The 12,106-nt window shown below is 33.9% G+C and overlaps 1 protein-coding gene and 3 long non-coding RNA genes across 6 annotated transcripts; 1 reads left to right on the forward strand and 3 right to left on the reverse strand.

The window, feature by feature from the left end:
• The first annotated feature begins 418 nt into the window (after positions 1-418).
• On the forward strand, positions 419-2,090 carry LOC106127842 (lysozyme). The gene is made up of 3 exons (XM_013326124.1): positions 419-785; positions 975-1,133; positions 1,847-2,090. The coding sequence occupies exons 1-3, from the start codon at positions 614-616 to the stop codon at positions 1,975-1,977; spliced, it is 462 nt and encodes a 153-aa protein (XP_013181578.1). The 5' UTR covers positions 419-613; the 3' UTR covers positions 1,978-2,090.
• Positions 2,091-2,299: 209 nt separating this feature from the next.
• On the reverse strand, positions 2,300-3,416 carry LOC106127843 (uncharacterized). The gene is made up of 3 exons (XR_001228427.1): positions 3,244-3,416; positions 2,582-2,827; positions 2,300-2,504 (listed from the first exon to the last, which is right to left on the reverse strand). It is a non-coding gene; the product is annotated as an uncharacterized LOC106127843 (long non-coding RNA).
• Positions 3,417-5,488: 2,072 nt separating this feature from the next.
• On the reverse strand, positions 5,489-6,727 carry LOC106124741 (uncharacterized). Its single transcript, XR_001228219.1, has 3 exons — positions 6,561-6,727; positions 6,104-6,350; positions 5,489-5,739 (listed from the first exon to the last, which is right to left on the reverse strand). It is a non-coding gene; the product is annotated as an uncharacterized LOC106124741 (long non-coding RNA).
• Positions 6,728-8,291: 1,564 nt separating this feature from the next.
• On the reverse strand, positions 8,292-10,986 carry LOC106127126 (uncharacterized). Of its 3 annotated transcripts, none has more exons than XR_001228395.1 (4): positions 10,782-10,986; positions 10,235-10,478; positions 9,078-9,232; positions 8,292-8,386 (listed from the first exon to the last, which is right to left on the reverse strand). It is a non-coding gene; the product is annotated as an uncharacterized LOC106127126 (long non-coding RNA). The 3 variants fall into 3 exon arrangements; XR_001228397.1 differs by having other exon boundaries at positions 9,060-9,232; XR_001228396.1 differs by lacking the exon at positions 9,078-9,232 and having other exon boundaries at positions 10,782-10,985.
• Between the last annotated feature and the right edge of the window lie 1,120 nt (positions 10,987-12,106).

Here is a 12,106-nt window from a genome sequence, read left to right on the forward strand (position 1 = left end):
TATGTTTTTAGAGCGTCTTTAGGTGAGGTTAACCGCAGCACGAGGACCGGGGACTCACCGCAAGTTGGTGTCGTCATGTTGATATCAAGAACATCGGACGCTAACTTAATAACAGTTTATTTTCTTGTTATCGAACTATTTTACAATTTAATTTTTTTACATTTATTATTTCTAAGCATGTTCTTAGAAAATATCTACGAGCACTCTTATACTAATAATTAAAAATACGTAGGCTGTAAAATATGAATTTTACAGTCTGTCATTTGATTATTTCCATTATTCAACCTACAAGTTTTTTTTTGAAAACAAACTACTAGAAAATTATGAACAATGTACATTTATTTTAACACTTTATATGCCATGCGCCGTGCGAGTACACTTTATGACGTGAAAAACTTAATGGCATTAAACGTGTTAAAATAGATAAAGAGATGCTGTAATCAAATTTGCACTGGTTAGTAACATAGTAAGAGTTCAACACATTATAACCTCACGGTGTTTGATAACTGGGACTCCCCGTTTCCCTACTTTATGAAATCCCGTTGGCACACGAACTAACGTATTTAAGAGCAGAAAAGATGCTACAATAATCATAGTATCTTTATCTCTCTGTATGAACAGACGTTTATATTGCTATAACCGCAATATTATATTCAATATGAAGTTCTTAGTAGTTTTTTTGTCTCTCGCTGTTTTTTTGCAATGCGAAGCTAAACTCTTGAGCAGATGTGAGTTGGTGCAGCAGTTACGGAGTCATGGGTTTCCTGAGGATAAAATGAGGGATTGTAAGTTAATATTTTTTTTATTTACTTGCACAGATAAAACAATAAATTACCTATTATGTATACAATATTGTTTGCCGTCGGTTTTCAAAAGGCGCATGTTATATATTTACTTGAAGTTCGATTATTTCATTCATTTGCGTTGTGCCCCTGATTTATATGATTTTACATATCACATGATATTTTTTTCAGGGGTCTGTTTGGTGGAAAACGAGAGTTCTGGCCGTACGCACAAGATTGGCAAAGTAAATAAGAACGGATCCCGGGACTACGGTCTCTTCCAAATCAACGATAAATACTGGTGCAGCAATACCAGCACTGCTGGTAAAGATTGCAACGTCACTTGCGCTGGTAAGTAATGCAAACCCGACTTTAATTACCGTAGGTTTTTGAGATGAAAATCTCCGTTTAAAACATATTATTATCTCTGTTCTGTTCTGTTTCTTGTTTATGGCTCGTCCTCATCGTATTAGGCCAATGTCAAGTGTTTATGGTTCTGTTTAAACTTGTTAGAGACTGGCAACAATACTCTGCTTGTAGAGAATTCTTATTATCTCTGTTTGCAAATATAATAACAGGTATGACAATATGTTTTGTATAGAGACTAGCGGTCGCCCGCGACTCCGTCTGCGCGGAATTGAAAAAAAAACATCATTGGTAGCCTATGTGTTCTTCCAGACTATGTATGCCAAATTTCATCGAGATCAGTTCAGACGTTCTGGATATACTTTCAAATAAACATTTATCCATCTATCTAAACTTTCTCATTTATAATATTAGTAAATATTTTGGTCTCAGATAGCCATGGTTAGTCAGTCAATGTAAGCTTAAATTCTTTGTTGGCGTGACTTCATTTTTTTCATTTGAAAAATATTCGAAGAATAAAGGCGCAAATGAACTTCTATCTTAAACGAGTAAACGGAACGAGCTCTTGGTTGGTGACCATTGGTTATGACCTATAGCTAGCACAATAGTTTTGACAAGAAATCAAGTTACTTACAGCGAGGAGAGGTTATTCGGGAAAATCATATATAGGTTTATAATGTATATATTTAAATTTTCAGATCTTATTACTGATGACATCACGAAAGCGGCGAAATGCGCTAAGAAAGTGTTCAAACGTCACGGCTTCAGAGCTTGGTACGGTTGGAGGAACAAATGCCAGGGTTCTCTACCCGATATTAGTTCCTGCTAGAAGATAAGAAGGAGTAGATCCAAAGATTTGTTTCAAAAAATCTCTTTATATTAGATTATGGAATATTTAATTTGTTTAACTAATTGTGTGATAATAAATATTTAAATGTAAAATATGGTTTATTTTAATAAACAAAACATCAAGTTTTATCTATCCCATGAAGTTATCAAATGTAAAAAAAAATAATATTCTTTATGGCTTTGCATTGATTAATGAAAAAAATCGATATAGATCAGTTTGGATTCTACGTGTTCATTGAATTCCGTCGAGTTGAATTTCAACTTTATTCAATTTTGAGATAAAAGCCTTTGAAAAAAAAATGTCTTAAATTAAATCTATTTTATTAAACAAACAAAAGATTTTAATTATTTTTATACACTCAGAAATGATGACTTAATACTTTTTGCTTAATAAGTTTTTGATGGCTTTCCTTGACATTTATTCTTTTAGCTATATCAGCCGTTAAAGCCACGACTCTGATAGATCTTAACAAGCTGTAGCCTTCGTAATGTCGTCATCTATAAGTTCTGAAAGAACACCATGATATTTGATTTAAGATGAATCGAAATTAAAGAAAGAATTGGAAAGATAATGTTATACTAACGTTTGCATTCCTCTGGTGTAATGAATGTCCGTATGCGTCAGATAGCCTAACATTAGGCGGTCTGATGATCGTTTGACCGCTTAAACAAATAATATACATTGCAATTCTTTCCGTTAGCGGCGTTTGTAATAGTGCACAAAAATTTGTTTGTCATATCTATGTGCCCGTAGCCCCGTAAATCATCGCTGCTCGGTTGGTCAGAGTCGCCAATGCGCTGGGAACTTTCCGTTTCGACGTAACAATCCCCTGCAAATGTTTAATACAGTTAATGTAGTTAAATACGTTTAAGTATGTCTTTAAACTGTGACTAATGAACATTTGATAAAACAAAAATATGGCAATTTGATAATGGAAATGTAATTACTTCAAATTACCAGATATTAAATAAAATTGAGGCGTTAAGGATATTTCCGCGTACCGCCTGGTGAGATTTCAGTCATCGTTTTTACCCACTTATGAAAGTAGAATGCTGTTTTTTTTTATAACAGAAAGGGGCAAACGAGCAGAGGGAACACCGAGGTGTTCAACGACGCCCATGGACATCAGCAATACCAGAGGAACCGCAGATGAATTGCCGGCCTTTGAGATGGTGATACGCTTGTTGTCATATTTATTTTCTTTCCCCATAAAATCTGTCTTATTGAAATAAGTTGTTCACTTACAGCTATCCGCGAGGCCACCTACTATTTCTTGTTTGCATTTCGTCAGGTGCTTGCCTTTGCTTTGGCTGAATACAGCAAGAGCAAAGAGTATAATAGCCAATTTCATATTATTGTTAGATTTAGTTAAGACTTGTCTGAACTAATTGATATCCTGTAAACGAATGGTACGGATAAGAAAGCAACATTTATAAATACTAAAAGAAGCACCTAATTATCTGTATGTCAAGAGAGTCAAGTTGCAAAACAACTTAAAGTACAGGATGATCGGAAAATCATTGTTACTATTCAATAACATTATAATTGGCCTCTATCACTTCCAGGGTGTGTTATATTGATTCCAAACCATTGATTCAAAACATAGTTTAAATATGAATAAAATATTAAATATTTTTTGAGATATTTGAACAAATGTAAAATCTTTTGTTGTACACAACTTATCAGAACATCCTGTATAACCACAGACATTTTATAAATACTCAAGTGACTACAAAATTATCTGTGTGTCAAGAAAGTCAATTGACAAAACAACTCTATAGTTGTAAATAAGACTTTGTTTTGTGTTGAAATCTGATTAGCGATGATTAATAAAACTTCTTTTGTTGTTTACGATTTCTTGATACTATTATTAGGAAATTGCGATTAAAATCATTTAATCTTGTCTACTATCTTACTAATATTACAAATACGAAAATATATGTAGATGGATGGTTGTTTGTTAGTAGGTACCTACAGAATGGCTGTGTAGATATGGATGAAATTTGATAGAGATGTAGAACACTATCTGGAAGAATACTAAAGCTATTTAACAGATTTTTAATTTCTCGTGAACGAAGTCGCGGGCAAAAGCTTATATATATATAGACTACCTGTCGCCCGAGACTCCGTCCACGCGGAATTGAAAATAAAAGTTAATATGTGTTCTTCCAGACTGTGTTGTTCGTCTGTGCCCAATTTCAGCAAGATCCGTTCATCCGCACCGGAGATACTTTCAAACAAACATTCATCCATCCATCTAAACATTCGAATTTATAATATTAGTAAGAAGTACGATAAATAGGAATTCAATTACATTTATTTGGGTCTTCAGATGCTTTTTTACAGTGGTAGACGCCAGTAACAACAATATCTGTGGCACGTTAGGGCCAGCTCTAACAAAGAATTTGGCTTGTGTTGCATCCGCCATAGTCCTGACCGTCATCCCTTTACAACCCTTATTTCGCATAAAAAAGTAGGCTTTGTCCTTTCTCAAGCTCTAGACCGTGTACCACATTTGATTTAAAACGCTCCAGTAAGTAGTTTGGCACGAAAGCGAGACACATACACAAACAGACAGAGTTACTTTCGCATTTGTAAGGATTAGTAAGAAAGTAAGGATTGTTAATTAAACCATGTCATGTAACTTTTGTTGAAAATTATTATACGTTAGTGATAGTGGCATATTTATATAGGATGTTCCAGGTATAGCTTCATATGCCGCGGACGAGAGCGAAAGCGTGCCCGTGGTCCCGTCCCAATGCGTTGGAGGAACAGAGGGGTTTAGTGGGTATGCCTCCGCTATGGAGGAGAATCCCACATAACTACCGCGTCCCCCCCGGGGCGCGGAGTATGCATAAAGCATTCCCCTCTGAAAAAAAAAAGGTATAGCTTCATATAGAATGACAAAGAATTTAAGTTGTTTATTGTAAATGATAATTAAAAATATGGTTAAGGAATAAATAAATTGAATAGTAATCATTTTATTAAATAATTTTATATACATCATATTTATAAATCATAGGCTCACGAAGAATATGCACACTTGAAAAAAGTCTAAGCAACACCGTACTATTTTAGAAAAATGGTTACAAAGATAGTCTTAAGTTCATTTATATTTACATATGTAACCTTCGTGATTTTGTAAACGTGATAAACGTGAAAGAAATCGTGGCAAATAGCTTAGCAATAGTGTACGTATGGCCCGAAGGACCGGTGCAATACCACAATGACACAGAAAACAGACTTGATTTATCGGAGGAGAGGATGCAGAGGAAGTGGAAATGTACTATGAATGTCAGTCCCGTCCTCTGCAGATTCAAGGTAGGCAACTCATCTGCAATTGAATCTTGAATTCGGACAGGCGATCGTTTGTCACCTTATTTTATACGTACTTTCCTTGCGATTTTATGTGGTTATAGCATTTTATTTCAAGTTAATACTGTATATTTTTTATTTTCTAAATAATTTGGATAAAATAAAAAATTATTTCAAATTTCGATTTTTTTTTTGATATGAACAAATATGACACGAATGATTTTATTACGGTAAGTACATACAAATTATAGCTAATTATGTGTTGCTTCGAGTTTTTAGATGTGTATATCCATTTGCAGCAGGCGCTTATGTTGAGGAGAGGTTTTCCTTAGCACTTGGTCTTTCAGTCATACGCTGTCGAAGGCATGCCGCTAATAGATTTTGTTAGCACAGGTTGCAGCTTTGAAAAGTCGTCCGTTATGAGTTCTGAAATAGCACCATAAAATTTGATTTACGACTCTTATTTTTATTAATCCTTTCAACGTGTCCAAAACACGTCAATAAATCTCTCTCTCTTTCTCAAGGTGTCTCTCCATTTAATGAAGGTTGGCCGTCAGCTCAGTGAACTTACGCCGATCTTGTGGTGTCTATCTAATTCCTGACTGAATCGTTACAAAAAAACTCGATTAGTACTCGTAATCTACGTGTTCTTCGAGACTATATGTTCTACAACTATGCCGAATTTCAGCGAGATACAAGCCGCCGTTCTGGAGTTACCTTCTAAACAAACATGCATCTATCCATCCATTCAAATATACGCATTTATAATATAGTAAGAATGAATACTAACGTTTGTGGTTCCTTTGGTATTGAGGATGATCATGGGCGTCGGATAATTTAATATTAGATGTTCAGCTGTTCGCGTAACCGTTTAAACATATAATAAGCGTTGCAATTCTGGCCATTATCAGCGTTAGTAACTGTGCACGTATATATATTATTGATACTTAAATCCCAGTAGCCCCGGGAATCGTCGCTGCTGGGTTTGGCGGTGACATCGATGTTCTGCGAAGTCTCACTTTGGTCAAAACAATCCCCTGAAAACGATTAATGCAGATAATAAAGTGAATGTAAAGAAATAGAATTGAATTGTAAAAATTAACAAGTATTTCTTGTCCATAAGAGGCCAAGTTTGACTTATTTTCCTCTTCCCAACAGTTAGTTATCATCGTAAGTTAAGTATAGTTTAAATTAATTTATTTACTTCCACATATAATCTCCCTTGTTGAAATAATTTTTGTACTTACAGCTTCTCAATTGGTTTCCCGCTAAGCCATTTAGTTGTTTGCATCTCGTCAGATATTTACCTTTGCTTTGGCTGAACAAAGCTAAAGCAAAGAGTACAATAGTCAGTTTCATAATAAATTTTCGATTAGAATTATTGTCTGAACTGTTCGATATCCTGTAAACGAATGATACGGATAACAAAACAAAACATATAAATACTAAAAGAAGTACCTAATTATCTGTATGTCAAGAGAGTCAAGTTGCAAAACAACTCAATCTTACTATAATAATATTATAAATGTTTAGATGGATGGATGGATGTTTGTTGAAGGTATCTCCAGAACAGATCACGATGAACTTTGTCATGGATTTAGAGCATAGTCTGGAAGAACACGTAGGCTACTTATTGAGTTTTGTTTTTAATTCTGCACAGACGGTGTCGCGGGCGACAACTAGTATGAATTATTTTATAAATACACAAGGGAGTACGAAATTATCTGTATGTCAAGAAAGCCCATTAACAAAACAACTCAATAATTACTAACAAAGAATCCCTTCCATCATATTTTTGTGTTGAAATTTGGTCAGTGGTGTTAAATAAAACTTCTTTTGTTAATAAGTAAAGCATTTCTTGTTAAAAATAATAAGAAATTGTTATAAAAAATCATACGTTATTTGAAAGACTAAGATAAAATTTATTTGCGTCTTTCTGTTTGTGGGTTGAAGTGCTTTATGCATTTTCATTCTAGTTCTTTCTATATATCAAAGAAATTCAAGTGCAGTCCAAAAGATTGCATTCGCATTTCTTTGATTTCCTTATTTGTAAAACAATAAGAGTGCAACATGTAAAGTTTTTGTTCCAACAAAAGTTTTGAAATTATTCCGATTAAGGGAGTAATGATCTAGAAGGAAAACAGCAGCGGCATAAAGCGGCATAAACAGCTCATATCTTATTTGTAGCTGGTATGATATTTTTGCCCCTTTAGAAAAAGAAAAGCAACGATACTTATAATGCATTTTATTTCTTTGCTATATTCACAGGCGTAGGGTGATAAAAATTAAGGAATCTAATCAATCGTTTTTTTGCAAATACATAATAGAAAGGAACTATCTACGGTTAGTCTTATTATTTACCTACAAAATCTAAAAAATTACCAACGATGTAGTTCAAAAAGTTAAAAAAGAAGCATTTTTTTAATAGTTGACTTTTGCTCGTGATTTCGTCCGCGCAGTATAAAAAATAAATCCAGTAAATTTTAGTATTTACCGGTAAATCATAGTTTTTACATGTAAATCCAATAATTTACCGGTAAATCATTAGAATATTGTAAAATAAACACGAATTAATTGTAACCTTTAATTTATACAGCATTCTATCATGAAAGGAAATTGAATGGTCTTTATAATAATTTCTTTCGTCTTTATTGCTTCGTTCTAACAGGATGCAATATCAGGCAAAGGTCTTCCACGGCAGTGGTTTATCCAGCCATACCAAGCGTTGAAGCCATGTCTTCTATAAATCTTTTGAGCGCAAACAGCTGAATCTCGTATGTTATTAGATAACAATTCTGAAAGTTAAATAAAAATTAATATGAAAATATCGAATTCTAAATCGAGTTATTTTGACGTGTCAGTGTATATGTTGCAGGTACACAAAAGATTTATGTTAACTTTATACAAATCAAAAATATGTCTTTAGACTTATTTTTTTGGAGGAGCTTATGTCAGCCAGAAGCTGTTCTTGGATGTTGTTCTTCCAGCCTTGTTGATACCAACCGTGGAAGTCATGTCCCTGATAAATCTTCTTAGTAAACTGCAGTCTTCGTTATTTCGTCTGTTATAGGTTCTGTAATAAAATTATAATATCATACATAAGTATGTATATCTACTAAATGCTATCTATATCGATATCGATACTTTCACGATAACATTGAATGGACTTCCCTAGTTGTATATATTACTACTTTGTCGTGACGAGTTTCAAGTGGCATTGTTGTAAATATCTCCAACTATTTTAACAAACTATGTACATTGGTCCTCTTTCCTTTGATGTAATTCGAGTGTCCATTTTTATTTCTTACAATCCCGTCAAATATTTTAAGTTTTGTTCAAATTTAAACAACATTACTAGTCACGTTCGTAATCTGGCATACTGAAAGTAGTCGGAGATCACGGATCATTTGACGCGGAACTGACACACCTCTCTCGCTTCTTCTACAATCATACATCTACGCATACATGCACGTCGGTTTCGGGTACTCTTAACAGGGCCGGTTGTAGCATTTCCGGCGCCCTGGGCGAGATTTATACAGCGCCCCCTTTTTGTGTCTTGAAGTCTCCCTAAGAAGATTTTTGGCTCTTTACATTTGACTCTTGTTCCCGCAGCGCCTTATACCCAGCGCTCTGGGCGGTCGCCCCACCTCGCCTTAAAATGCCATTGATTTAACATGTCAGAAAACATATTTAATAATAGATATATATTGTCGTCTAAAGAATTAAAAATATGCCTCAGTTATTACCTATATTTTATTACAAACCGGTATTTGCGTAGTTATTTCCTTAATAACGCTCCTGTTGTTTTGGAATTTCGCCACGTCAAGGTTAAGGAAAAAACCACTGATGTCTATAGAAACTGCTGGATAATTTGCTGCTTGGAAATTACAGCTTTTGCTTCGTTCCGATTTAAAAGTGCCTGTTGATGTTACCGACTGTTAATTTTGACTTAATATTCAAATGATCGTTGTTGTGATTCAAATGTCTACTAATGTTTTGTAAATGTAAACGTATAAAATTTGTGTAGATCAAGTATTTCGAGATAATAAAATTAAAAGGCTTTAATTTAATAAAAATGAGTGTACACACGCTTTTCTTAATAAACAATATTAGAACATGATTGTCATGAGAGAGAGAGAGAAAGAGAGAGAGACAGAATTCAATAGGGATGTCGAAGTGTAATATATTTCGGTTAATTAAAAATGCTCGCATAACCTTGAAAAATTATGACATTAATATTTTTTTGTAAAATCAAAATCTTATTTGCGTGAACACACGTCATCCCGAATGGAATGCAATTTGCTAGTTTACGATACTTTATAATTTTGAATATTATTTTTGTTTTATTGAGTTGACTTGTTCTATTGTAGGAGTAAAATGTAAACATGTTTACAATTGGTTATTGCCAGATTTATAATACTTAAACGAAAAAAATAGTTCCGTATTATTATTTCAGACATTGTCTATTTTTGCATTGAAGTTTTGCGTTAAATCACTTAATATACCCACTGACGTTAAGGAAAATACCATAACAAAGAAATAAAAGTAAGATTTATTCTTTTTGGTTTACGTGAAATTCAAATAGGCACAAAAAAGTCGGTTTATAACCTGTCCAGTAATATATTAGAATTCAGTGGACTCAACAAAATACTCCATTTTTGGAAAAAGTGATTCAGTGATTATAAAAATTATGACGAGTGAGATTCGAACTTGTTTATTACTAATTTAAAATGCCCTACATCGGCTTTATTTTACTATGCGAATGTATTAAAATTACACTTTACGCGTGAAAAACATTACCCTCTTGTCAGTCAAATAAAACCCATAATTACGTATATCGCAAGCATTACCTTGTTATAATAAAACATGAAATAAAGAGTAAACATTGTCCAAGAATAGTATAGAGTAATAGAATACTAACGTTTGCGGTTCCTCTGTTGTCTATGGGCGTCGGATCACTTAAAAATCGAGGAGCCGTTGCAAGTTTGCTCTTTCTCCATTGAAAAACACAAAATAAACATTGCAATTCTTAGCGTGGTTATTAGTAATTGTGCACAAAAACTTGTTATTAATCTGTAGCTGGCCGTAGCCTCGGGAACCATCGGCGTTGGGCTTGAAGATGATATCAGTTTGCTGTGAAGTCCCACTATCCACGAAACAATCCCCTGGAAATGTTTGATAGAATTAATAAACTGAACGTTAAAACAAGCACGTCATATAAATACGAAATGAAAAACATGAGTAAATAAATTCAAAGGCTTTAAATTAACTGTCATGAATTAGAATGAGGGTATGAAAGGTAAGAAATATTTCTGCGTTTCGGCTGACAAAGTATCAGTTCCTTTCCACTTTCCTTTATTCAATTGTTATCCATCTACGCTTCGTGTTGCAATTAAATTATGTCGCGGTATCGTAATTATTTTCTTTACCAATACAATCTCTCTTGTTGAAATAAATCGTACACTTACAGCCCTTCATTGCGTCCCGCGGGATTCCACGTTTAATTAGTTCTTCTATCATTTCACATTTCGTCAGCCCACCTTCACATTGGCTCACTACAGCCAGAGCGATTACAATAAACAGTTTCATAATTAATGTTTGGTAAAGATTGGTTAATATTGTTTGGTCTGAACTGATTGATGTCCTGTAACCGAATGATTCGAATAACAATAAGACACTTATAAATAGTCTTGTGAGTACGCAGTTATCTGATCGTCTGGAAAGTAAAGTTGAATAACAACTCAGTATCAAAACAACACATAAAAATACCAAAGAGAGTACGTAATTATCTGTATGTCAAGACACTTAAGCTTCAAAACAACTCAATGGTTATAAGTGATTCTTTGTTTTAAAGTTTTGCGTTGAAATCTGGGTATCTATAATCTATTAATTTTATTTGTTAATAAGTAAACAACATATTATTAAGTCAAAGAGGATAAAGGTTATTGCGCACTTATCAACTTCTCGCCCACCTAGCACCTTCCTGATTGCGAACTGTGAGCGTGGCGTACACTCGCCAGACTACAAAAAAATACACTATGTCATTAAGAACATGACTTATTCAAGTTAGCGACACGCAACAGATTTATCGGAATAGTGGCTGTCACGGCGTTCACTCGGGGTTAGCGTAGCAGTGTCGGGTAGGCTCAACGTTGATGAATGTGCGGTTACCTTTAATCAAATATAATAAAGGACGAAATAAGTTTTATTTGGGCCTTTGTATGAGTACAAGTACATTTTTATTCTGGTTCCTTCGACTTAAGGTGCGTCATTGAATCACGTTATCCTTATTTGGAAAACAATATGTAAACACAATGATGAATACCATCCACGTACAACGTGATAATGCGCCAATTGCAAAGTTTAAATGATACACTTTTAAAATATAAAGTAGTAGGTTTGGATTTTTTGAAATTTATTTTTATAATTCGACTGTTGTATCGAACTGTTGTATTTGTCATATGTTATTGAAATTTTATAATAAAAATGAGTTCGAATATATTTTATAGGATATTCGTGCACATTTAATAATTATTGTAATAACTAGCAGTTGCCCGCGACTCTGTTCGCGCGGAATTAAAAAAACATAGTAGTAGCCGATTGTGTTCTTCTAGGCTATGTTTCTATATATGTATGCCAAATTTCAGCCGTTCTGGAGATACCTTCAAACAAACATCCATCCATCTAAACATTCGCATTCATAATATTAGAAAGATTTATGAGTTGAATTTTGTTTTCGAATAACGTTTCAAGTGATGAATCAGCATAACCCTACACAATTTATTGTAGAAAA

Source organism: Papilio xuthus, unplaced genomic scaffold (assembly GCF_000836235.2).
Source record: "Papilio xuthus unplaced genomic scaffold, Pxut_1.1 DF828952.1, whole genome shotgun sequence".
NCBI classification, from domain to species: domain Eukaryota; kingdom Metazoa; phylum Arthropoda; class Insecta; order Lepidoptera; family Papilionidae; genus Papilio; species Papilio xuthus.